This window comes from Pithys albifrons, chromosome 3 (genome assembly GCF_047495875.1).
Source record: "Pithys albifrons albifrons isolate INPA30051 chromosome 3, PitAlb_v1, whole genome shotgun sequence".
Taxonomy (NCBI): Eukaryota; Metazoa; Chordata; class Aves; order Passeriformes; family Thamnophilidae; genus Pithys; species Pithys albifrons.
Window position 1 is genome coordinate 31731268 of NC_092460.1, and position 27500 is coordinate 31758767.

The 27500-nt window shown below is 45.3% G+C and overlaps 2 protein-coding genes across 3 annotated transcripts in view; both read left to right on the top strand.

The window, feature by feature from the left end:
* The window catches only part of WNT5B (Wnt family member 5B), a 73380-nt gene extending 59300 nt beyond the window's left edge, over window positions 1-14080 (top strand). For both annotated transcript variants that reach the window (XM_071549774.1, XM_071549775.1), the window contains exons 4-5: window positions 5322-5614; window positions 13512-14080. In XM_071549774.1, coding sequence (XP_071405875.1) covers window positions 5322-5614; window positions 13512-13970 — 752 coding nt within the window. In that variant the 3' untranslated portion in view covers window positions 13971-14080. The remainder of the gene's footprint in view (window positions 1-5321; window positions 5615-13511) is intronic.
* An 8777-nt stretch (window positions 14081-22857) lies between these two features.
* ADIPOR2 (adiponectin receptor 2) overlaps window positions 22858-27500 on the top strand; it is a 46704-nt gene continuing 42061 nt past the window's right edge. The window contains exon 1 of the mRNA XM_071551249.1: window positions 22858-22990. The gene's annotated coding sequence lies outside the window, so the exon portion shown is untranslated. The remainder of the gene's footprint in view (window positions 22991-27500) is intronic.

Genomic DNA, 27500 nt, shown 5'->3' on the forward strand with positions numbered 1-27500 from the left:
GGTCAAGGAAAACACTTAGCAAGGGATGGAAAAAGACCTTCAGCTCCTGAACCCCCAGCTGCCCTCAGCATTGCTTGCACTTTTTTGGCTTCACTCTCAAAAAAACTGCATAGGCAGCAACACACCAAGAGATGAATCTTTAATACCTCTGGGGCATCAAGGTGATAGAGCACCAAGTCCTGCGGTCCCTTCCATTTGATTCTAAAATTCTTGTGTGTCAATCTAGGGAATTCTGAGGATATTTCTGCATGTGTTACTCAACCTTTCAGAATTGCTAATTCAACCCACCCGAGCCATTCTAATCCTTCCCTTTCTGCCTAGCTCATACTCCAACAAGTTTTCTCTGGGGTACTCCCCTGGGAAATGCCATTTTCTGTCACATACTTCTAGTTCCTGACACACATCCAAGGCATCTGTGCATCCTTGATCTCCCACTTTCTGATAGCAAGAGTGGTGGCCAGATGGGGCTGCATGCAATCCCAGATTATTAAAACTTGTGCTTTTGGGGTATGAAAACTGAAATTTCAGCCACCAAAGGGAAAGGACAGAAAATACACCTCCATCTCTCCTTTCTGATGTCCTTCTCTCACATGTAACTTATTCTAAAGACCAGAGTTAATTTCAGATCCCCAAAGAGATACTGGTGACTCCGCAAGGATGCAAGAAAATAGCAATCTCCCCTGATGAAGCAAAACTCATTCTCTTCTTCAGTACCTTCCTGCAACTCTTGAGTTGGTCCAGTGGGAGAGTCTGCACCTGGAAAATTAAGGGTGAACTAAGAGGAAGCACAAATCAGAGCTTGGGGATGAGAAGCTGTCAAGAAGGATCTGAGTGTGTACAGGAAGAAGGGACTAGAGTGAATGAATAGTGGAAATGGGAAGATTTGTCCTCTCTAAAATGAATTCGATCCTATTTGTTTAGATTGGGAGTAGATTTAAGTTTTGATAAAGGCAGAAGTCTTGTGGGTATGTGATGTGTATGACCAGAAGTCCTGCTCCTGCTGTTGGGTTTATGTGTGCTTGGATTTGTTTGTTGAGTCCTGTTGTATCTCTGGTAGGAATCTGCTGATGGCAGTGGCTGTGGGGTGACTGCCCGCAGTTGACCGCTGTTCAAAAACCTCCCATAGCAGGGTTTTGAACCCAGCCCCTTTAGATTCTCTGGTCACTTAGGGTATGTTCCAATGTCTATACTCCAGCACAAGACAGCACAGAAATAAGTAAACTGTCACCAAAGTGGCCTGGGGTAATAGGGGATCTGTGATTCATTGCTGTTTCCTATGTCAGTGACAAGCTGCTGTGCAGGGGGTTGCTGCCTCTTCTCTTAGTTCTATTTCCCGCTTTAACATTTTCCTACTTTGTAATAAGTCATTGCTTATCATTTCTATTTTCCACACTGGGGAAGAAGACAAAGCCTTTCAATCTCTCAAGTTGTGTCAGCTGTAAAGTCACTCTTCCCTGGGCTCATACCGTGTATCTGTCTCCTGCTTTCAACCTCTAAGCCCCAAATCTGGACCACAGCCCTTTTTCTGTTCTCTGTGCCAATGGCATGAGAAAGGTCTGGAGACCAGAATATCTGCAAGAGTGCACAGGCATGCCAGATTGCTGTGGAGAGGGAGGGGAAAGGAGATAAGGACCCAGAAGGTGTGTAATGTGCCAGCAACCCTCAGCTGCCCACCCACCTCTGCAGGCATGGCATATATTACATAATTTCTTGAGCTGCTCTGGATTGTGAGAGGGGAGGAGAACCTGACCTGGCCAAGTCCAAAGCCTGGGAGATCCTTGTGAGAGCGTTCACTCAGAAACCTGGAAGATTAGTTTCCTTTCTCCCTCGCGGAACTTGTCTTGGCTCAGAAACAGGAGAGCCAGTCAGTCTGTGTTTAATCATTACACCTTCATTTTGTGTGTTTCATAAGAGGTGAGATAGTCCAACGATACAAAGCTTTTGTAGAAGCATCCATAGCACTGAGGTACACTGCTTTTTAGCACTGGTTTCTCCTACTGTTTGTGTTGTCATGAGAAGTGCCCTTACCTATTAAATATGGTTTATTCAATAATCATACCTGATGTACAAAAACCATGCTCCTTGTTCTGTCCATACAGATTTTAGACTGCACACGTAAGTGTATATGTATCTCTGTGCATTCTATACAGACATTCCTTACTGCTACATTTATGAGTCGGAGGGGACAGAGCACCCCAAAAGGTCAGGTTAGAATTTCCCCAGGGGAGAGAACAGATCTCACTTGGAGGAATCCTAAATGCCAGGCTGGGGTTTCCAGGTTAGTCCAGTCGTTTCTGGAGCCAGAGATCTTATCTCTTCAGCCTTTTCAAATGCTAAAAGAGGAAAAAAAAAGAGTCATAAAAGCAAAGAACAAAGAGAAATATTTTTCCTTGTTTTTCTTTGAGACTGGCAAACTTTCGGGTAATCCTTTAAAAAAATAAGTTAAAGCCGAAACTTTTTCATCAAAAAAGTTAAAGTGACATATTTTTGTCAACTTTGTGTCAGTCTCCCCGGTGTGGTCCATTCTCCCGTTTCTTCTCGAGCGGCTCCAGGGAAGGGAGCCGTGAGGACTGAGCCCTTGCCTGGGTACTGCCCACGCCGCATCCCTCCGGTGCCCGCGGGAGCCGCCGCAGCCCGGGCTCCCCGTCCTGCTGCCGGGCACAGGAGGGCAGCAGAGCTCCGCGGAGCTCCACACCGGCGGGCAGAGCCTCCTGGGGCCCGCAGCCCCGGCATCGGCCTCGGCAGCCCGCGGCGACTGTGATCCAGCGCTCGGGAGAGCTCGGCAGAGGTGTGGGAGAGGGCAGGACAAATTTGAGGACACCCCAGTCCTTCGACACGACAGCACAGAGGTGTGAAACTGAAGTGAACTTTGAGAGGATGAGCAAAAACCCAAATATTTTTCAAAGGCTGGAAAGCATGGCAAGAGAGCAGGGAAAACTTGAATGCATAAGCCCTCAATTGTCAACTACAAATCTGCTTTGTATTAGCACAGGCTTTCATCTCATGTCTGATCGTGACTCCCAGACCAAGCCATGGTCTTCCAAACCTATGACTAGCGGGCACTGTGGTTTGTTCTGCTTTGTGGGCAGCACGGGGAAAGAAAACCCCACTCTGCTGTGACATGTTTCAGCCTCTCCCATCACCATCCTCTGGCAGCCTAAACAACTCGCCCAAATCCAGGGGCTGCACACTGAGCTGTGCTGCTACAACTGGCAGGCGGAGATGGTTAAAACATGGACAGTAAAAGTGTAAATTCAGTCTGTGCTTTCAGAGATCTGAAGCAAGCTGTAAGGATGCTAAGCACCTGGAGTCATGAGGGCTCTGTTGCACGAGCTGTAACAGCGTGAGGTCCCTTCCTTGCATGTATTTTAATCCCTATAGAAAGGGAGTGTTCTACTTAACAGGACACGTCTGCAGGGCTCTCTCTAACAGACACAGACTGGTAGGGTCAAAACTGCATATTGGATTGTTATCTTAAAAAAAATAACATGCCAAACGAACTAGATGAGTAAAAGTTTGATTGCGGTTACTGAAAAATGACCATAACTCCCTTATGGGCCAGTCTCTGCTGAATTACCTTAACTGGGAGTCATTCCTCTGTACCTCTCGGACCAGGGAGGTTTAGGACGGCACAGTCCTCTCCTTATGATCTGTTAGTAAGGCCCTCCCTTCTACATTTTGTGTCCTGCAGCATTTTATCAGCCTTGTGCGGTCCAGAGCAGAAACCCTTAGTGTTCAACTCTCAGTTGGGGGGGGCGTTGTTTCACAAGTTGTTCTGCAAGGTAGATGCCATTCACAGCCCTGCTTTTGTCTTGGGTCATTACCACTTAAGCTGGTGATAAGCTGCTATTAGTTACAGATTGTCAGCAAGTGCAAATTGGAACATCATTATACCAAAAGCATCAGCTCAGTCCTGCTAAGGGTGCTGGCACTGAGGGCCTCGGCTGGTGACGAGCTAAGTATTCTTGGAAGATCTGACTTCTGAAGCCATTCAAATTTGCTTGAGAGGATCTTGCTGGGGTTTGATGTGAGTAGCCCTTCACAATTAGATTGCTTATTCCAATGAAGCTTTAGCAGTTGTTCTCTATCACGTAAAAGTTTGGTGATGAACACAATGATTCTGAAGGTGTTGGGTTAGCTATTAGAATGTGTGGTGAAAGGACAGGTGCGGATTGCCTCCTTCTCCTTTGCTCCCCCTATTCATACCCACAGCACTGCTGGTACTTGGCCTCATGCGATGTTCTGGGTTCTGGCTGTGTTGGTGCCCCGGTCACAGTGGGGCTGAATCACTGCCAGGAGTACATAGCTGGAGACCCGATCCAGATGCTTGGCTCAGAGCTAAGCTGTGTAGGGCATACATGCCAAGCAGGGCAGTCTCTAGTAAACCTGCTAATGGAAAGTCTTTTCATTTATTATTGTTTGCACGGGAAAGTTTCATTTGTTCCAGCATTGCGATTCTGTAGGCACTGGGAGAGCCTCTGCCTCGATGCTGTAGTGTAAAAATGAGTTTCCTTTAGTTTGTCTCTCAACAAGTTTCAGCTGACCTTATGTAAACCAAAATAAGGTTGATGAACTGAGGAGCCCATAAAGACTCCTTGTTGCATTTAAACGAAAACCTTTCCAGGTAATACCTGGCTTAACCAGAATGCTTCTTTTGCACAGACCCAACCTCGCTACTTGTTCTCAGTGATTATTGGCAAATGCAGTGGCTAAAGCAGCAGCTGTATTTTCGCAAGTGAATTACCCTCTTGCTGTTTGAGAGCTTCCTCCAAGTTGAAATGAGAGGATAAGTGAAGGGGAAAGAGGCTGAGCAGTCGCTGCCTGTGGTGTTGCTATTTCTTTTGGGAAGGCCTGGAGTTCCCAGTACTCTTAAATGTTCAAATATAGGTGTAATAAAAATAATAACCCTTGAGGAGCAGCACCCACAAATGATGAAGACCATGGTTTTCTGAAGAACATTGCTCCAGGTGATGGCAGGAATCTCAGACCCTTCCCTGGTGTGTGTCAGATAATCAGATTTGAGTTTGATCCTGGTTACACAGAAATTGCCAGCTCTGGACAGTCAATTGGCTGCAGCTGTTACAATGCAACGAAAACAAACCCAGGATGCAAGCCTGCATTAGGGCAGCTCCCCCTGGTCCAGAACGGGGTGATGCCCTTGTGCTTGACCATCATGTTCTTGTGTTCCAGCAAATCCTGTGCATCCTGTTGGAATACATCATGTCATACTGTCTGGAGGCTGTTTGCTTGCTCCTGGCTGTGCACTGCATGTCAAATGAGGTCTGTCTGTGGTTAATTTGCCTCTCTCCCCTCTCTCACAGGGAGCAGAGAGACTGCCTTCACCTATGCTGTCAGTGCTGCCGGGGTGGTGAACGCCATCAGCCGCGCCTGCCGGGAGGGAGAGCTCTCCAGCTGCGGCTGCAGCCGCACCGCCCGGCCCAAGGACTTGCCCCGAGACTGGCTGTGGGGCGGCTGCGGGGATAACGTGGAGTATGGATATCGCTTTGCCAAGGAGTTTGTGGATGCCAAGGAGAGGGAGAAGAACTACGTGAGAGGTTCGGAGGAGCAGGCCCGCATGCTGATGAACTTGCAGAACAACGAGGCTGGGCGCAGGGTAAGAGGAATGCTGACCCTTTTTCTCAGAGGCAGATGCAGAAGGCTGGAGATAGCTGGATACCAAACTACTTGGAGGTATGATGAGGGACAGTCCAGTGATGCCCCAGTAACAGTGTATGGTCACATTTTCTGCATTTTTCTCAATACTACAGACAATATTGACAATTATATATTTCAGTTTTAATGTCAAGCTTCCATTGCTGGCTAAAGCCAGTGAATTTTGGGGTCTGTTGAGATACTTTGTGGCACACATGTGCAGACATGTAAGCCCTTTCCAAATAAAACGGCGCTGTTATGGCCCATTTTTAAGGTTAATGTCTCAGAAATCAGCTTCCCAGAGCTCTGAAGTGACGGGCTGGTGAAAATAAGAATATTTGGGCATGTGGAGCTCTCTTCTACTAACATCATTTATACTTTTGGGAATATAAGACCAGAAGCAAACGCTGAATCAGTCTACCTGGCTATTTCTGGAACTTAGGCCTTGCTCAGTTGCCTTAGTGTTAGGCAAAATAAATAATTTCCATCTAGGTGACAAATACTTTCTGAGAAGATTCACAGTTTTGATCTGGACACCCCTAGGGATGGAGAATCTATTCCTTCCCTTTGTAGTATGCTACCATCATTAATCACCCTGTTTCAATGCTGCACCTCATTATCATTTGAATTTATCTGGCACCATAATCAGTTCTTTTTCTGACTTTTACAGCTAAATCCAAAAGCCTCTTCCTAATCAGAATTTCCTCTGCATACAAGTATTTATTCACTGTAATTTATTCACCATTCTTTCTTGGCAAACTAGATTGAGCACTGAGGACTCTCTCACTTTCAGAGGTTCTCATCAGCCGTCAAATCATTTTTCTATCAATTTAGCATACCCTTTCCAGTTTTCTCATAGCCCTTTTGTATGCATTCAGTGTATGCACTTTTGCTTTTTACACAGTTCCTCTGTCTGTGATTAATAGCCTGGAAGGTGTAACATCATTCATATGCACTAGAGCTGTGTGATTCTGCCTCTTTCCAGAAGTACAACAGGAATACTTACATTGTGCATTTTCCTCAGGGTGTTACAAATTTTTATCATTCTTCCCTAGAAGTAAGCTTTTCTAAGGTTAGTTTTATTTCTAATGCATATTAAAAAATCCCATTAAGTGTACTTAGTCTTGCTCTTTTGCACATTCTTAACTAATATCTTTAGTTTTCTTATCAATTTTCTACCCCTTCTTGCTTTTAATTGTTACTGAATTATCTTTCCCTTTCCCATGGATGTTTGTCTCTTCTGCATGTAATTTCAGCTTCCTTTTGCCACCAAAGATGACTTGCTCTATTTCTTTGATTGTAAAATCAATGTGTCACGTTGAAGCATTGCAAGTACTCCGTGGTTCTTTTGCAAAATCAAACTGTGGTAAATTTGCAGTAGGTGATAAAATGGTCTTGAAAGCTGTAAGAACACAGTAGGTTCTGGTTTGAGAATGTTTTTTTTCTGGCTTGGAAGGGGCAGAGGGTCTGCATTTGCTTAGAAATGGAGGGTGTGGTGGAGTAGCAGCCTGAACATGACATTGTTTCCTGCATTACTTGCTTAGAACATCTTAGACGTTTGGAGTCATGAACTTGGATTACTGCAAATAAATACCCTGCCTAAAACAGGGAGTGAGTATGTTATGAGACATTAACAGCCAGGCCTGTTGCCTTGAGGGATCCAGAGATAGAATATGGCCAGTAGTCTGGGAGCCAATTGAACTGTAGCTGCATCAAGTCAAAAGATACTTGCTCACAGTGTGGGTAAAACAGTGCCCTGTTGTGTTATTCTTGTTATATAGGCAAGATTCTTTCTGAGCTGAGATTCCAGGTGATGATACAGATGAAAAAAAGCTTTGTCCTGCTTTAGGGATAGAGTTAAAGCCAGTTACGTCCTGCCTTTACTACAGGGCAGAAAGTTGTTTAAATTGTACCTGGAACACTACAGTGCCTTTCTTCTTTGGACTCTGTAGACAAGCTCTCAAGGCCGTTTCTGTGGCTCCAGTTAACCCAGGACCTGGACAAAAGCTTTCTAAAGGGGCCAGCAAAAGACAATGTTATTTCAAGGCTGGGTTTTTGAGACTTTCTAGAACAGATGGCTGTAGACAATAACCTTAGATTAAATGAACACAAGTCATTTTAGATTAAATTAAATGGTAGTATAAACCAGTGTGTAATTAAGCTTGTGGATTTCAAAAAAACCTCTGATAAACTAAGGGAGCCGGTTAATAAGCTCAGCCGAGGAACTCAATGTGAAGGAGGTCTGGAACTTTTTCAAGTCAAAGATGCTAAAGCCATTACAGTTCTGCATGCCAAGCAAGGGGAAAAAGCTTGTAGGAAGAATATCCAGACCTCTCTGAATGAGTAACTGCCACAGAGAAGCTGTTAGGACTAGACCAAGAGCCTACCAAGAATGGAGAAAAAAAAACAACTGATAGCAAATAAATAACAAAAAGCTCTGTCTTAGAAGTCAAGAAGTGTAAAGATGAGGTGAGAACAGTAAAAATCATGCTGAGTCAGACCTTGCAAAGGGTAGGAAAATAAACTGCAAAAGTTTCTTAAACTTTGCAGATTGGAGGAGTTTGGAAGAAAGGAGACATATAGTCAATGAGGATGGTGCTGAGTAGAAGGTAGAGAAGTTTTGGTCCCAAAAGTAAGTGAGTGCATTACCTGGGTCTTCAAGTTGGGGTCTGGGGTGTTGCTGGTAGAGAGGGATGCTGTATGTCTGCTGCACAATGAAGATGTCTCTTTCTGTCCTCAGCACTTCTGCTCAGAGGGAAGAAGCACTAGATGTGTAGAATTTTAAATATCTCTGGGACTGTGTTTTTTGGGAGGAGCCAGGCAGGGTGCCATAGGCAAAGGTCTGCCAGAGTAGGCAGTGGCTGGTGGTGCTGGCACCTTGTGGGAGTGAGGAGGGCACGAGGAGGCAGGTGTTGTGTTCAGACAGGTAGAGGAAGAGAAGCTGAGCAGCAAGTACTGAAGTTTGAGCCATTGGACTTGAGATGGGTGGGGTGGTGCAAGGGGCTGCTTATGAAGGGGAGTTTGGCATCTGGCCTGGTGATTCAAATGAGAGTCAAGTGGCAACAGAGCACTGGAAGAGAGGAGGGCTCTGGAATAAATGTGGCTGGGGCTTTGGGGTGGATTAAGTGGACAAGGATTTGGAGGTAGTGAGGAACAGAGATAGTGGGATTGCAATGGGAGATGAAAATGAAGGGATCTGGAGATCTCAGATCTCTGAGATCTTATCTCAGAGCCATTTCAGGTCTCATCTCCAGATCCTTTCATAGGTGTCTCTGAAATGTTATTGCTACATATTTCAGAGTTTTCTGGTCAGGCTGGTATTTGGCCAGTACAGGGCAGTCTTTCATCTTGTCTCTTAAAAACGTATTAGCTTGGGAGCAAAGGAGAAAGGCTGGAAACAGAAATTATTGGCACCAGGGTGGATGCAAAACTCAGGTTTAAACCTTTCAAGACTCAGGGATTACTCACTTTCTTTCCTGGCACTCTGAAAGAGCTGGCACCTTTGACCTTGGCTGCATTTACAAGTGGACTTGGGAAAGGGTATCTCAGAGAAAGGCAAAAAGGGAAATAATTTGAGAAGACTGTTTCAAAGGTTGATCACACAGTCTTTCAGAACATTACTCATTTTCTGAAAAGCAGACTAGATCTGATGGGTCTCATTATCTGAACTTCTGTGAAGCATTTACAGTATTTCCCACATGGAAAATTCTTCATTAAATTGGGAAATACAAGGAAAAATGCAGCAGCTATGAGATGGACAGGAAACTGGTTCAAGAAAAGATACCAGTAAGTTCTGTGAAAGGGCGTATCTTGATCTTAACAGAGCTTGTTTAGCAGAGCTCTCAAGGACTTGCTATAGTATTTTTGCACACAAGCATTAGAATGGGCTGATGAAATTTCATGATGATGCAAAGGTGGCAGAGGAAAATCTGAATTTTGTACAGCAGCTAATGACATCCAATAAAATAACATTAAGACCATCATTTGAGGCCTTGTATGAAATATGTCTTTAGTCATTAGGAAATGAGTCTGCAGGCAGCTGCAGACGACTGCAGATGTAATGTGGCTCGGAAGGTGGTAAATATCCTATAACATACTAAGGAAAGACTTTTTATGAAACATGGGGGAATACTAATGCCATTGTATTAAGCTCTCATGAGGCTCCACAATATTGTATGCTCTCATATTCCCAAGTAAAATGACCTCAGACTACAAAAGGCTTGTTATGGCTGACCCAAGGGATAGGAATCTTTTCTTAAGAAAGTGGGCTAGACCAGCTTGCCATATTTAGCCTAGTAAAGTGAAAGTTGAGAGAGGCTATGACTGATGTCTGTGTTCATGGGAGAAATAATAGGGAAGGAAAAGTACTTTTTAAGCAAAAGGCCAATTTGGCACAATAGCAAATGGGCATAAAGTGAATACATTTAGGCTGCAAATCAGAGAAAGATATTTTATCATTGGAATAGTGATCAGAATAATGGTGGCTGAAAACCTAATTGCTTTTAAAAGGGCAGTGTATGCATTTGGGGAAATTGTTATTTGAAGCAGTGCCTACAATAGCAAGAGATCATTCTTAATAACCAAGGAGGTCCTGTCTAGTCCTGCATTCCTAAACTTCTGAGATTCTGCTTTTGGAAGTAGGAAGGTTCATGTGTAACTCCATACTCCCAGAAGTTGATGCTGAAGGAAAGGAGTATGGGAGATCCATCAGGGAGCATTGCTGAGTGCCATCCCCCTGCAGCCTTGCCCCTCTTTCCCTGCCAGTGTTCTCATTGATACCTCCTGATTTATAGGCAGATTTTTGGCAGGTCCCTTCACTCAGTTTCCTGTGAGTGGTAAGTTCTCCTTGAACCCTGAGGAGCTCTGGCAGCAGGAGAGAAGATTGTCCCTTTTGTCTGAGGTTCTCAGAGGAGCTGGAGGGGACAAGAGGGGATCAGAGGTCTTTTATCATTCAGGCAGTCCTGACCCCATCACCCCTTCACTCCACATTGAAGTCCTTGTGGTCGTGGCTTCTGGCTTTATTGCTTGTGTTTGTTTGTCTTTGGCTGTTATCTCAATATGCCCTTTCCTTCCATCTGTCTTTTTCTTCCAGTTGGTCTCCATTACCCTCTGTTATTTCACCCCATTCTTTATCTGTCACCGTGTCTGGCAGACTGTGGTGGTCAGTCCTTCCACACTGTTTACCCAGTCAGCATATGGCAGGCCTCAGTCATCAGTCACTCCAGCAAGTGCCAGCCTGGAAGGGGGTCTGGCTAATTGACCACATAGGAATTGCCCATTAATTCTCATCCTGTTCCCATTCTTGCAAGCAAAGAATTGGAAAAGAACTTGGGCCTATGGGAAGGGGCTCTAAGCTTTTCCATTAGAGGGATTTTCAACCTGTTTAAGAGGCATGGCCGTCGATCAGCTCCTGCTCTCAGAACTGCATGTGGGGTCTGTTACTCTTTACCTTGACCTGAGCCTGATCAGAGAGGAATTCTCCAATTTCCTCTGCTTTCTCCCCATCCAGACAGACAGCAGAGGGGGAGAGTGTGAGAGTCATTTAGGAGCTGAAGCTGTGGTTACCTCCACAGGACACTGATGCTGGAAGCTGTGGGGGGCTGAGTGGCGCTGTGCTTACCTGGGATAACTGGTAGCATTCTGTTCCCCAGCACAGCTACTGCCCACATGGGCCAGATGTTTTGAGCATCAGTTGCTTAAAGCCAAGACGGAGTGAACTCAGTCCCATGACATTAACTGAGAGGGATTGAGTTGCAGTGTTTTTCTAAAGGAACAAAGCCCAGGATTAGGAAGAATCATAATACTTTATAAAAACACTTGCAAGGGCAAGGGAGGCACGAGTGGCCTGGGATTTGACAGAACCATAACCAAAAAGTGCTAACACAAGCTTATAACAAGCAGGCTGGCAATGCAGTGAGGATATAGTAAGTGTCTGGTGCTTGGGAAATTCAGCTGTAGCTCTGTCTGGTTATAGTACAACAGGAATCCTTAAGTAACAGTGTGGTTGGTCCTCTGCAGTTGTAGTTTGATCCAAGACAAGTGCTTAACTCCCAGCTTGTTACAGCTGTTACATTGCACCATGAGGGATTGCCTCAGTAAATTGAGCTCTGAGGAGCAGAACTAAAGCTTTTCTTTTTAAGGACTCACTCCATTGACTTTCTCAGGAGCTGGATTGGCCTCCATGTGATTTAGCCATTAAGCCATATTGAATCTTCTCTAGCTGTCAAAAGCACTGACCTTAGTTAGGCCAGGAGTGACCCATTGTTGTAGGAGAACTCTGACCTTTTGCTGCTGGTCCAGAACAGTCATAGGCAGAAGGTTTTGCTTGCAGTATGCTCAATTGCCTTCATCACCCAGTCCTTGGCATGTGCTAGCAGAGAGCTGGGAAGCTTTCTTCTGTGTCAGTGAGTGAGGCAGGAAATAAACCTCTGTGTTTGACTGCTTCTTTTTCAGCAGAAAACCTGGCTGGAAGACACATTACCATCTCCTTCAGAGAACCCTATTTTTTTTGCCCATGTTCTTTGATCTCCCCCACTGGATACAGCTGGTGGTAATTTTGCAGCTGATGCCAAACACCTTTGATTGGCATGTGGGATCTGGCAAAGGCACTGCAGGATGGTCGTGAGAGAGCAGATGTGAATGTGCTGGTGAGAGGATGAGGAGGAAGGGCTGAGGGGGTCAGGCCCTGTAACATGGAGTAGCTCTGATGGTGTGGGGATGCTGCCAGCCCCTCACTTTGCAAGCTCTGTCAGTGCCTGGGAGCTGTCAGGATCTCACATAGCATGCAGTTTGGTTCCTGTCTCTGAAATAAATCGAAAGAACAAACCCAACTTGCATTGCAGTTTATTTTCCATGGTTTTCAGCTTTGTTATTGTAGAATATTTTTCAGTATTTCTCTCTCCTCCCAGCTAGTGTGGGGAGGAGGAGAGTAAGCACTGTCTCCCTTTACATGGTGTACTCGCTCTGCTGAGGGTTTAATGCTCACTGCCCTGAATTTTCAGGACTCTTTGCTAACTTTGATATGCCAGATTTTTGGGGATATCGTGCATCTACAACCCCCGCAGGCTCCTGAAAACAGCTGAAAGTGTCTGGGAAAAGACAGCATGGAAAACTTGTGTTTGCTGTTAGAATCTAGGCTTTTCTGCCTGGCGACAGCCCTGCTAGTGGAGTGTGGGCACAAGATGGCGCAGGTCCGCAGGGAGGGCTCCCTGCTCAGCCCTGCTCCTCCAGGTTAACACTTCGAGCAGAGCTGAACTGCTCCATTCCAGAGTGGATGTGTCCATCTTTTGCACCACCACCCCTGCCTGCTCCTCTCTGGACACTGCCCCTGGATAGCTCATCTCAACAGAGATGAAGGGAAAGGGTATGGGTCTGTGGATTTATTTCCAAAGGATGCAGATGTATCCCTACAGTGATAGCGCTGGTTCCTGGTGTGGGTGGTAGGAAATGGGCTGGTTCCCAGGTGTTCCCTTTCTGCAGCGCTGAAGGGAAAAACATGCCCCACCACTGTGGTGTGTGAGATGGGGAATTTCCAGAGTCCACCCGAAGAGGACTCTTTCCTGTTTTTCCATCTCATGACCCTGCTGTCAAGCCAGCAGTCTGCCAGAGGGAAAGAAGGTGGGGTGAGGGAGTCATGTTTGAAGGCAATGTGACCAGAAATAGAAATATTTAGGGATCAGGAACACAGCAGTCCCAACAGGGAGAACAGAGGACCTTTGTCTCTTTGAAGGGCGAAACAACAGAAATTGCGGGGTAATCAGCACAGTTCTGAAAGCAGGATGAATTCATTGTAATTAAGCCAGCTGCCAGTGTGGCAGGAATAGACACAGCTCTGCCTGACTGCATTTCTCTCCCCACAGGCCGTGTACAAGCTGGCAGACGTGGCCTGCAAGTGCCACGGTGTGTCAGGCTCCTGCAGCCTCAAGACCTGCTGGCTGCAGCTGGCTGACTTCCGCAAGGTGGGCGACCTGCTGAAGGAGAAGTACGACAGCGCCGCTGCCATGAGGATCAGCCGCAAGGGGAAGCTGGAGCTGGTGAACACCCGGTTCAACATGCCCACGCAGGAGGACCTGGTCTACGTTGACCCCAGCCCGGACTATTGCCTGCGCAACGAGACCACCGGCTCCCTGGGCACCCAGGGCCGGCTGTGCAACAAGACCTCCGAGGGCATGGATGGGTGTGAGCTGATGTGTTGCGGACGGGGCTATGACCAGTTCAAGAGCGTGCAGGTGGAGCGTTGCCACTGCAAGTTCCATTGGTGCTGTTATGTCAAGTGTAAAAAGTGCACAGAGATCGTTGACCAGTATGTCTGTAAATGAAAGGAGCCACCAAAGCAACAAATCTATATTATATAAATCTATATAAATATATTTTATATTTGTATAAATAAACAGATGATGATAATAATTAAAGAAGCTTATTTAAGAGACATTTTGGTTTTGAAATCTCCCCCATCAGGCCATCTGGTTTGACATTCCATCAGTTTCACTCGAAAAGTTTGTCTTTGGGTTCATCTCCCTTTGGGTTGTTTCAGTCAGGGTGAAGAGACTGAGGAGGTGTGGCAAAGCACACAAGCACACACTATTTCATTACAGAAAGAAAGCCAACGAGAAAAAAAGTGGGTTCTTCCTGCTCTCTCATCAGTAAATCTCAGCATTTTGCATAGTTACTGCACATCAGAAATTGCAGCCAGACATTGGTGAGTCCTAGTTATTTGAGTTTCAAACCCTGCACTGGGGAATTTGGAACCAATTCTTGGTCTGTCTAAAGCGCTTTGTCACTCTAGAGGGAAGGTTAGCCAAGGCTCCTCTAACAGAGTATGGCTTAAAATCCACAGTCCTGTAAACCATTCCTGGATGCTCTGCAGATCACAATGAGGTGGAGGAAGGTTTGCCACCATCTGTTGTGAAAAAGGAAGGTGCAACCTGTGGCTAACCAGTGCACACACTGGGAGTCCCCATGGAGCCAGCACCTCTTCTGTACCACCTGGGCCAAGGCAAATTTGTCCAGCTCAGACTACATGGCTATGTGTATGAGAGAATTTTTTTTTTTTCCTTTTAATCTCATGCTGAAACTGAATTCGTCAATATAGAAGAAAAGCTGCCGGTGCCCAGGGATATTTGCAAAGTGTATTTTGTCAGTAGAAAGAAGCATTGCACACACACACATGCACGTGACTGCATAAGCACTCCTAGTACCACTGCCGGCTTTCATTTATGAAGTGGATGCAGGTGGTCACCTTGTTCAGCTCTATTAAATCCTCACCACCACCATCCCAGCTGCATAATTTCTCTTTAACATTAAACACCCCTCACTGGCATTTCTTTCCCTCTGTTGCTTGTGTATATATGTGGTTTTATTTTATTCTTTTGGTGAGGTGCCTTTTATTTTGCTGCCCTCTATTCCAGAGCCCGGGGGCCATGCTCTTCACTGGCATAAGCTGACCACAGTTATGTTTGCTCCCAGAATGTGGGTGTATGTTCACCAATGGAAGTCTTTTCTGTGTTTTCCTCCTTGGTAATAAAAGACTACAATAAAACTCTACCGGGGCAGAAGGCATTACCAAAGTCTGCTAATCAGTCTTACCACAGTGGGATTTTAGTAGAATCCAATTCATGAAGCAGGCAACAAACGCTGTTTCAAGCACATTTCCTGTGCCTCTCAGCATCTGCAGAGTTCATTTGCAGTCAGAACAATCAAAGAAGAGCCAGTTCCCAAAATATAAGGGTTTGTTAATACATATCCCCTTTGTTACTGACATTCCAAGGATGTTGGGTTTTTTTCCCCTGTAAATTTTAAAATACACAAAATATGCCAGTAAGCAAAGAGCCAGTTTTGAAGATTATTGTTTTTATATTAAACTTCTGTTTCTTGTAAAACATTGCAGTTTTACAAATTCCACCATTTCAACCACCAGAGAAGAATTTATATGTACCTTTCATACTTCAAATATTTGAGGACTCCAGAAAAGCACAAGGAAGAGAAATTACATTTAACAATTAGGAGCTGTTGTTTTTTTAAACCAATGTGTCCAGTTTTTATTTTACTTTTTTTTTCATCCAACAGGCAATATATTTGCTGGCATCCCAGAATGCAGGTTTTTGGAATATAAACAGTGGCCAAGATTTATTTTATTATATAAAATCCAAAGCCAGTGGTATTGTAATTCAAAGTAACGGAAATAGTTTTCCATGCATGGAAAAAATGTGAGTGCAGTGGTTTGATCCAACTCCCATTAAACTTCAGTGGGAGCTGGACTGAGCCCATGATTGGATCAAATGTGTGAGCTACTATATGTTCCTAGCCCAGTAATAAAACTTGCTCTACCTTGGATGCATCTAAAAAAGACCTTTCCTCCCACCACCCTCACCTCTTGTTCTTGTCCATCCTTACTGCATCAGTACCTAAAGGTGTCAGCTATTTGTGTATGACACCCTCAGGCATTGTTAATATGCCTAATAGTTCAAAATTATTTCATTTGGCCTTTATGATAAAGACCACACATTTAAGAGAGTCAAAACTCTCTTTGTGGTTTGGCACCACAATTAATTTTGTGGGTGTAAACAACTCTGGGAGCAGAAAAACTGGCATTGATAGGGTTACTATTTAGCTGGGTGTCCCTGGGTATGTCCTTCTTTTTCCATCTAAAATGTTGTCTGGATGGAAAAAAGATGGGTTTTGGCCTTTTGTCGCAGCACTCCAGACCTCTGGCAGCCTGGTTGGACCCAGCAGTTCCTATTGGACTGGGACCATATAGCGATAGGAAAGAACTGACCATTAAATTTCTTTCCTCCCCCTTTCTTTCATAAGACCTAGTTTTCAGTATTTTAGATTTTCTGGGAATTTGATATCCAAAAATTTGATCCAACTAAACTGTAGCATAAAACCTAATTTCTATGGCGCCCACACATAAAAGAATCTCCTTAGGGTGGTAGTAAGTATAAAATAAGAACACAGCCAGATGGACTTGATGCAAAGCCAAAAGAAGTCAAACAGAAAGCTGCAGCAGAACTGCTTCTTTACTATGAAAGTTTTTAAGAGTTGGATTTTAAGTTGGGCCTTGTTAGATTCTCAGAGTGGTGGAGGGGAGTGAGACTGGGGACCTAAGCTTGATTCTGAGCTCTGCCCATTATCTACTTTGTAGTCTTCAACAAATTACTTACTTTCCTTACATTTTAGCCTCCAGCCTCCTTCTGTATAAAATGAGGAGCAGAATGCCTCCTTTTCCTGTAAAGGTTTTTGAGAAATGTGTCTGACAAAAGCAGTAATTGAAGGCCTGCCCTCTCTGCTCATTAACTCTGCTCAGCTGTACCCCCATTGTGCCGGGACACGCTCAGAGCAGGTCAAAGAGGCTCAGCGGCACCTCGAAGGGTCAGACACTCAGAGGTGGTTGCTGGGGGGCTCAGCAGGAGCCTCAGAGGGGCTGTAGCAGCAAAGCCTTACTCTGGCACAATGCTGGAGGAAAGACTGTGCTACAAAAGAGGGATCAGCTTGGGGCTTGTTTATTTGTGGGTATTCAATGTCTTGTAGCTAGGGTAAGGCTAGGGAGGTTAGCCTGGTTTCTGAATCAAGTATCTACCTGCTCAAATTCTGTTTGCAGTTTCATATGGATAAGATATTCACACAATACGCTATTATATAGTGTGTGCTGGTAACTGGCTGCCACATTCCAATCCTGAAGTCACTGCACTGACAGAAATGACCACCCTTAAATCATGTAAAACTAAAATATTTTGGACTTAAAGGCAGTATGCAAACATACTGTTATTGCAAGTCAGTGAACATCGACTCCTAAACGGACCAGAACAGGACACAAATCTGTCAGCATTTTCCAACTGGCTAGTACTACCTAGGTTATAATGTGAATGAATGAGGTCTTGGTATGCTCTGTTGCAAGGTAAGCTAAGCAAAGCTGATCCCAGAACAGAAACTTTCATTTGATATTAATTATGGTAAAAAGATAGTGGTAGGGTTGTGAGAAAATTTAAATGAACCTTTTAACACTGCTGAGCTTTAGGCCATTTGCACCATTTGGAGGCTCCCATTCTTTGTCCCCAAAAAGTCTGTGCCTACCCAGAGCTCAATGTAATGGAGCAACTGCTGCCTTTTGCAATTGAGGAAACAGCAAAGCTGAACCCAGATAAGCAGTGTGAGTGTAACTTACACTTTCTATATGCACCCAAGTTTTGCAGCCCTGACAAAGCACAAATGAAGCAGATCTTGTTCAGTTGTATAAAATCAAACATGCAAGGGTCTCTCTCTGCTGACTTGACCCTATCCAGGGAGAAGCCTAGTAGGTTTAAATTACACTGTGGGAGCAATTCCTAATCACCTGTGGCTACAGAAATATAGACAGTATTTTCATCCACTGACACAGACACAGAACATCCCAAGAAGTCCTTGGGAAATACCTTCCAGTGACTAAAGGGCATTTCTCAAGTGTCTGTCACAAGGTTTTTCCAGAACCAGCTGCTTATATGGTCATTAACTTTCATTTAGCTTTTGTTTAACTACATTTCAGTTGAAATAGTTTCTAACACTCTATGAAATGAAGTTCACTGAAGGGCAGGCTCTGAAGGAACTGTTACATGACTGACAGCAGATGTGAACATAATATCAGATCTGCTTCTACTCTTTGTCCAATCCCCTGGGACCCAGAGATGCATCCCATCCCCTTGGTCCTGATGTGCATCGTGGCCATATCCTGACTGCCCGCTGGTGCAGTGTGGGCACCAGTACCCTGTGTGCAAAGGCTGATGAGTGGGTAGCCTGTCCCAGCTCCGGTGTAGATAGGTGGTGGCTTTGGGACTGGGCCACATTGTGAGCATACCAGCTCTGAGGTCTAAATATAACCAGCCTCAGAGATAAGCAAAGATAAGATTTCTGTGCCCGACAGAACACATACCACAAAGGACAAAAAGAATCATGATCAGCAGTTAAAAATCTCCAAATAAGAATAATAAAAAACCCAGTATAATACAACAATCACAGCATGCTTGTGCTCTCCATCCATCAGTCTTCTCCTGCAGGGTCTGAAGCTGTTACTGTCCTCTCTTGTTTCTTAGCTCTGTTGAAATGACAGTTGAAATCTATTTTTTTGCATTCAAATTCAAAAAGGCATGACCTACTTGACAGCATTTCCTCAGAGAGAGAAGGGGGAACAAACAGGGTCAGGAGTTCTCCCTGTGAGCAGTGATAAAATGCAGCAGCCATAAAAAGAAGTACTAAATATTGCCCTGTGACACTGAAGTTGGACACCTGCCCTAGGTGTCACAGTTACTTCTGCAAGTTACCCACCCAGTGCAAGCTGGCTCTGATGGCCCTGTGGAACTGGCAGCAGCTATGTCTATTTGGAATGTGGTGGCTGCAGCAACCATCAGTCTTCAGCACCACCATGGAGTGTGTGGTGTGGGCCACCTGCATGTTGATTTGGCAGGGGAGAAAGATTCTGAGAAGGAAGGAAATACAGAGGGAATGGCAGGCTTGGCTTTACTGGGAGGCAGGGAGATAACAGTACCTTTTCCCAGCCCTTTCCCCATCAGCGCTGCCCCATGGCACTGTCACATGCTGACAACCCTCCTGGGGATTTGAGAAGGGAGCTGCTCAGGTATATTTGTCAGTAGAGATGAAGCAGCAACAAAGCATATCCTGGGGGAAAAAAAATCAAAAAAAGACCAGTTTCTTCCTTACCCTAAGGCAGTTTTGTTCTGAATCACAGTTTGTCTTATGGCTCTTCCTAGAATGCCATATAGCTGTGTTAGTCCTTCACAAGACTCCAAGAGCATTGTGATCACGTGGGATAGGCAGGATGAAGCATTACCACACAAGGACACATTATAATCTTGCCTTTCGAGGGAAATAAAGTAAAAGATGTGGGGTAGACCCAGTGTCACTGTGCTGGAGCTAATTGTAGCCATGTCTTGCCTACAGCCCCAGGGAACTGCACAAGTACTTAGCCATCACCTTTCTTGGCCTGAGCAAACATCTAGACTAGTTTTTTAAAAAGGGTGGCAGCCCTCTGCAATTGACTCTGATGATTCTGTCTAGACTCAGTTTCATTTACCACAGGTATATTTGTTTTCCCTTGCTCGGGAAGGACAACAGTGAACCTGTGATTACCTACCAACTTCCACAAATCACAGGGCTATGTATGTAGGAGAAAAACATTCTGAGATGGAATTAAGGCAATGAACATTTTATTAATACTACAATTTCTAGGAACTACCTATAAATGCCCAGGCTGTATAGAGCTCAGTTTTTGAAAATGTGTCTTGCTGAATGCTTTGCCCCTTAAGTCAGAGCACAGCTTTTTCTTTTGGATTTCTAGGATCTTGAACCAGAATAAACTTCCCTAATTCCTTTAATTTATTGAAACAATATTCCTATCTCAGTTTCCCTCTTCATTGGCTGAGTACGTGTTAAGTTATGGTGACAGGAAATGACAGATACAAATGGCATGCAGTTTTTACATATATTTTTCATCAGTGGAGCTCAAAATATTTTAAAATCATTAGCACCATTTTACAGAAGAAATCCTGAAAGACAGGGCAGGAAATACTTCATCCAACAGGCACGGGGTGGAGCTGGAGCAGCCACTGCAGCTGCTGGTCTCCGTGCTGCTGCCCAATGGCTGTCAAAATCCTTTTTGTTTCATGAGAGAAAATGTAAGTACACATAATAATGCAACTGTGATGTTCAGTAACTATCTTGCTCACTTTACAATAATAAAAACTTTAATGAATGTGTGAGATGGGACATGTTTTAAAGGAGACAATAAGCAATCATATCTTTATTTTAAAAGTTTTAAGGAACAACCAGTATGTATTTAATGTTTGTGGGTATTAGGCATCAAAACATTTCAAATATTATTTTATAGGGATAATTTTGCTTCCATTAACTATTTCATTCACAGTCACTGGTTTGGGCTAAATTCTCTGGGTGTGGGAACAAATGCATTGGCTGGAGTGTAGCTCAGCAAAGCACTAAAGTGCACAGAGCCACACAAGTTACTCTCCAAATCATCCAGTTGTTCTCCTTGGCAATTGCTAAGATTGTCCTCTGACAGGGCAGTGTTCCCATAGTGTTTTGATTGGTCTCACTGCAAAACATGCAAGTGTAGGATTTCCAACATTTTCCCCAAGGACACTATTTTGGGAGGTGAAATTTCCACATCACATAGGTTTTCCTGCAGCTCTGCCTACACTTCCCATTCCTTAACAGGGGAAGTTCTTGTTCTCTTCAGTGTTCCCCCTCTGTGCCCCTCCACCAGACGCAGGCGTTTGAATGCTGTCACATGAGCCAGGTTTCCCAGTTGCCTCTGGCGACATCAGGCCTGGTAACACCGTCTGGTTTTCATCATCTTACTGGTGTTGCACTGGCCATGGCCTCCCCATCCAGTGCCATGACCTGGAGCACACAGGTCAGTCCCAAGCACTAAATCCTGCTCCAGTGGGGCCTCAGCAGGGCCTGTGGCAGCTGCCCTGGACAACAGGAATGCTTCACACCACAGACTCACAGAACAGGGCAGGTTGGAAGGGACCACAGTGAGTCATCTGGTCCCAGCCTCTACTCAAGCAGGGTCATCCCTGAGCACATGACACAGGATTGCATCCAGATGGTTCTGGAATATCTCCAGTAAGGAGACTCCACCTCTCTGGGCAATCTATTCCAGTGAGTGATCACCTGCACAGTAAGGAAGTTCTTCCTCCTATTCTGGTGGAACTTCCTGTGCATCAGTTTCTGCCTGTTGTCTCTTTTCCTGTTGCTTGGCATCACTGAGAAGACTCTGGCTCCATCTCATTGGCACCCCCGTCCTTAGATACTTAAAGGCATTGATGAGTCCCTATTCCAGTCTTCTCTTCTAATATAAAAAAGAGATTTGTAATTTAAACATAATTAAGAAATAAGAGAGTATAGTAACAGCTTCAGGCCCTGGAGGAGAAGACTGATGGATGGAGGGCATGAGCATGCTGTGATCATTGTTATTATACTGGTATTGTTATTATTGTTATTTGGGGCTTTTTAACTGATGATCATGATTCTTTTTGTCCTTGCTGGTACATGTTCTGCTGGTCACCTTCCCCCCAGTGAGTTTGGCACTGCCTGCATGGCTTTGAGCTGTCTCCACACGTGGCACCAAAGCGCTGCGTGGCCAGGGGTTTCCCAAGACACCAATTTCTGTAGGAAAGGGTGACACTCTGCCGCCTGCTTGGGGCACACAGGAAGAGCTGTCACAGGGGAACCCCCCTGCCAGCCCTGGAACCCATTGCTGGGAACTGGAAGCTTCACTGTTCCATGACAGTGTTTGCTGACCTTTTTTCTTTGGCCACAGTAAACTCCACTCAGTGCCACGGGCTGGGGGCAGCGGCTGGAAAGGTGCCCAGCAGGGAAGGACCTGGGGGTGCTGTTCAACAGCAGTTGGACATGAGCCAGCAGTGATTCCATGTGGCTGAGGAGGCCAAAGCATCCAGGCTGTACCAGCAACAGTGTGGCCACAGCACCAGGGGAGGGATTGTCCCCTGTGCTCGGCACTGGTGAGGCCACAGCTGTAGACCCGTGTCCAGCTGTGGTTCCCAAAGTCAGGAAGGACATTTGGGTGCTGGAGCGAGTCCGGAGCAGGGCAGTGAGGCTGGTGAAGGGACTGGAGCAGCTGAGGGAGCCGGTGGCGATTAGCCTGGAGAAAAGGGACTCGGGTACTCTTTACGGCTCCCTGAAGGAGGGTGTTGCCAGGTGGGGCGGGCTGTTCTCGCAGGTCACAGGTGACAGGACGCGCAGTCAGTCTTAAACTGCACTAGAGAGGGGTTAGGCAGGACATCAGTGGAATTTCCTCACAGAAGGGCTGATTAGACACTGGAACGGGCTGCCCAGGGAGGCGGTGGAGTCAGCACCCCTGGAGTGTTTAAGGACAGACTGGCCGTGGCCGTGGGCTCGATAACCCCGTCCCCTGATCCCGTAACTGCTCCCGCGGGAGGGGGCGGATCACCCGTCCCACCTCCGCTCCCGGTGCGGCTGCGCGGCCGCGCTGCCACCTCCCATCCCCTCTCATCCCTCCCATTCCCTCCTCTCGTTCCCTGCCGGGGCCGGCCCGCTCGGCTCCGCCTCCCATCCCTCCCATCCCTCCATCCCCTCCCTGCCGGGCCCGTTCGGCCTCGCGTCCTTCCGGCGCGGTTGCGCAGGCGCGTTGGGGCGGGCGGCATTGGCGGCGGGCCCCTCGTGCGATGATGACGCGGTAGGGCCGGAGCGGAGGGGGCGGCGCGGCCGGGCCGGGCGGCAGCGGCGGCAGCGGCGGCCGCGGGACGGGGGCGGCGGCGGCGGCAGAAGCTCCGCCGGCCGGTGCCAGGTGAGGAGCGGGGGCTCCGCGGGGTCTCCGCGGGGCCGGGGGGTGCCCTGGGGCAGCCCCGCGGCCAAGGGGCCGCGCTGCGGGGCGGGGGAGCCGCGGTAGGGCCGGCGGGCGCTGCCCGGGCCCGGCCGGCGCTGGGCCCCGCGGGCGGGAGCTCGCTCGGGGCACGGGGCAGCTCGGGATTCGCTCGGGAATTGCCGGCTGGAGGAGGCTTTAGGCCAGCGGAGCCTCTAAGTGGGTCAAGAGCACCGTAAGTGGGTCTTGTTTATAGCCTGCCGTGCACTTGTTGCTCGCCAGGGCACGGAGATCTGCTGCTCCCGAAGTATTTTCACGGAGATAATAAAAATAATAACTCCTCCACTTCCACAATATGGGAACATTATTGTGCAGGCAGAGCAGTCTCTGGGTGTTTTCAAGTGCTTGTTTTTATTGAGTTTACCGACAGTAGATAATGCAAATATTCCATACCAGGGTAACCACAATTTGGATATTCTCATGTGACAGCTGAATAAACTTTTTTAAAAGTTTGTGATTTTTTTTTCCCCCTCGGGAGAATTAGACGTTCAGCTCTTGTTTGCTTAGGATGAACAATAAAGACGTTTAAACATATGGCAATCGCCTGGAAGACAAAGCAGATACGACAGCTGTTGTTCTTAGTGGGGTTTTCAAGCAGTGGTAGTTTCTTTTCATCTGTCTTAGCCTTACAGGTCAGTTGATTTCGTGGGTGTTTGGGCATTTGTTTAGAGAAAACCATTAGTATGAAATGATAACTTTTTTTTGGCATACAGATTTTGTCACTTTGTGTATGTAAACTATTGTGCACCTATTACATAGCAGAAAAGCTTTTAGTTATTACTCCTTGTTTAAGGACACCTTTTGTTCTTTGTACAGCATTGAAGTTCTTCAGGCAGTTGTATTGTGTATCCCACCCTTGTGTATTTCTCAAAATAGACCAGGTTTGATGAAACTGACCAGGCCCTCTGGGTGAGCCCTTCTTGGTTTAATGTGGTTTTCAAGGCTTGAGGTCTTAAAGTGTAATCTAAACTCTTGTTTTCACTCCCTTGCTGTAGTCAGTGCTGGGGAGTATTAAATTTCTGGTTCCATCCTGACTGTGGTCTCACAGATCTGCTCTGGGAGCCGAGGAAGAGCTGTGCACTGCACAGCCCTCTCTCTCAGGACTGTGCTAAAAATCCTCAGCTTTCACAGGCCTTTTTTGTAGTATTTCAGTGTCGAGGTGCTCGATTTTTGCAGAACCTTAGTGAGAGTACTGCAGGTTTGGTGGTAGCTGCTGTAGCAGAGGAAAATACATTTGTGATCGACAGAAGTAGGTTGTTGTGTCATGAAATTATGGGTGCAGCCTGGTCATAACACAGCCTGTTTTCCTTGTTATCTCCAGCTATAAGCTAATATTGTTTATATGTGAAAGGAAGTGATTGTGTTTTGAGTTTGTTTTTACTTTTCCTGTAGGGGTACAAGTTCCAGTTATGAAGGTTTTGTGCTGTGGTTCTTTTATTATTATGTGTCAACTTCATCTGTACTGCGACACTTAATCCTACACAAAGACTGTGAGTGTGTGTTAGTAGGAAACTTTAAAGAAGTTCATTGTTGTGTTGGAAGCATAATATTAGTTAATAAAATACAGAAATGATTCCCTTGTCTGAGCTTACAAATAAATATGACTGTGAGTAAGGTTATTGGCAGCATTGCAGTGAAAACCATGGAGAATAGTTGCTAATGTGGAAAACTGAATTGGAGTTAGTGATGGAGCAGTTTAAAGCTACATTCCAACTCAGTCCAGATTTTCAAAATGATGCTTTCTGAGTGTAAATCAGATATGAAAACATAACCTGGCGTGAAGGACAAGAGTGTATTTTTGGCACACTTCTTAAGCAAAACCTTTCATGGTGAGAATTTCTTCAGCAGATTCTTAAATGTATATTCTGAAATATAAATATATGTTGGGTATAAGAGCTTAAATTGTATCAGGTCTTCAAGGCAGGGAGCCAGATCCAAAGGTCTTTCCCTTACCCCCCCTGCACTCTTTGCACTGGTGGAGTTGTGTCAGTGCTGTTGCCATCACTGCTGCTTTGCTGAAGTGGCCAGTGAGCAGCAGTTTTGGCAACGGGGGTGAGATTCAGACTTGAAGCCTGACTCCAGGATTAAAAGGCTGGGGTTTGGAGAGCCTGTGCTTGCTCTCGGCAAGCATTTCTGCTGATTTGTCATGAAGGAAAATTAATGGGACTTGGCAGGGCATGTAATGCCCACGATTTTAATGCTTGGCCCTGCTGTTGTCTCATGTCTTCAGTTGCGTGGTCAAGGAGCTGTGTCAAGCATTCATGTATGAAAGATACTCTATATTAGGCACTAAAAATTTTGCAAGTTTTACAGGTTTCTGATTGTGTAACCATATTGTCCAAGACACTGTGCAAAGCAACAAAGCTTTGCTTTCGTCAGTGGAGATGCTGTTTGTGCATGAGGAAAATCTTGATAAGGAAACTTCTGGAGGTCGTTGGATTATTAAGCCATCAGCAATTCAAACCCTTGAATAGGAGTTCTGAAATGGAAATAGCAATTTTGAGTATTTATGATTTGAAAGTGTCTGTGTCTGAGTCATTCAGTGAATTTTCTGACAGACGGTATTGGTAGATTTGAAAAGTCTTGACACAAGATAATCGTTGTGATTATGGCAGAGTATCTGGAACAGTGTGTAATGGGAAAGCTGTTACTTTAAACTGTATTGTTTTCTGATAGAACTTGTTTTAAATGCTGTTTCCTTTGTATTGACAGATAAGACATTGTATTCCAGCTGGTTGTGCTTAATGTGCTGACTGTCTGCCTCTGCTATTTAAAGCAGTATGTTTGTCAAAACAAGTTTAACAAAGAAACTGGTTTTCAAAATTTCAGAATATGGAGGCAAATAAGATACCACTTCTGAATCTTCAGAAAACTGATTTCTGAAAACATTTTAAACTTATGTCTCTGTAGTTTGACATAAAAGCATAACCTTTATCCCTTTATCCCTTTATCATCGTCCAGTTTGAAGATGAACCTCGAGATTTCCTTTCAGGACATGGTGACAGACCTTCTGTTTCCAGAGGATGGCTCACCACGCTAGGAAGTGGCAGCTGGGGTGGGGATAAGCAGACAGCCTCAGGAAAGAAGGTGCCACAGTTTATGCTTGATTTGAGAAGTAGCAAAGTACTTGAAGTGAGGTGGCAAATTAAGGTGCTTAGAAATTTGAAGAGCAAATATTACGTGTTTAATGCCATTTTGCCTTCTGATTTAATATGATTTTCAATTTATAACATCTTTAGAATGTTCAGGACTTCATGGAAATATCTTTGTACTCCACTATTTTTTGTTCAATGGCATCTATTTGAGTTATGATGTGGCCAGTGTAGGAAGAAAATTACTGTCCAGGTTTTGTTTGTTTTTTAATTTGTGGCTTAATGCTATCTTGATCAGATGAAATGTGCTGTAGGGATGATGAGCATAAAGTAAAATTAGATGGCAGTTGTATTTGTTGTTGCACACAGCTATGATTACCCCTGTATTCTGGAGTTGGAGATCTCTGCTGCTCTGTTAGTGGAGGAGAAAGTCTCTTTTTCTCACCAGCCAGGATTCTTTGGACTTCTGTGAACTGTTTTTGTGACAGTGAATATTTTGTGACTTCTCAGGGCTGCCTTGTGGTTAAATTGATTGCAGAAAGGTGTCTGCAAATGCACAGGCAGATAGAAGGTTCCCAGGACACGTAATTGTCAGTGTAGAAAAATCTGCTGCCTGGTTCAGATGGGTTTCAATAGCTGTGAAAATGCTGGGCTGTGCCAGCTGCTGCAGCGCTCTGTGAACAGGACTAATTAAGCCCTTGTGAGAACAGAAAATAGTCAGGCACTATTTACAGGAAAAAGTGTTGGAACAGGCAGAGCTGTAATCACTGTCTCTGAGGTACCTTTCGACAGCAGTGGGCAAGAGAGCAGAGAATTCACTTGCAGAATGGTTTGGAAGTCAAGCCTGAATACTTGCAGTGGGTATTGCAGAGCTCTGCCAGCACATGTTATAGTGCATTGCAAACTTCTGTTGGGACCTGCTAGAGGAAAGGCTACTTCCTTTTTTCACCCCGTTTTATTCTCTTCTTTCTGATAGTATTTTATCTCAGAATGGTTTACATTCATGTTTTCCATGTGATGCTGAAAGCCAAACTTATGCTGGTATAGATGTCATAATGTTACAGTGTTATCTGCATTTAAATAGGTCCTGTAAACATCCATCTGTCTGCCAAAGTGCATGGTTGATTTTGAAAGTATATTCTAAGTTTTTCTGACTATCTGCATATATTTAAAGGTAAGATGTGACTAGGCTGCCTTACCTTAATTGCATCAAAGCCATTTCTCATTCATCCAATTTTCCTCCTTCGCAATCAAATTAAATGCTTTTTTTTCCCAAGGTGTGTGGTTCCATCTGCTTAGAGGATTGCAGAGACTACCATTCCTTGTTTGAAGACAAGGTCAAT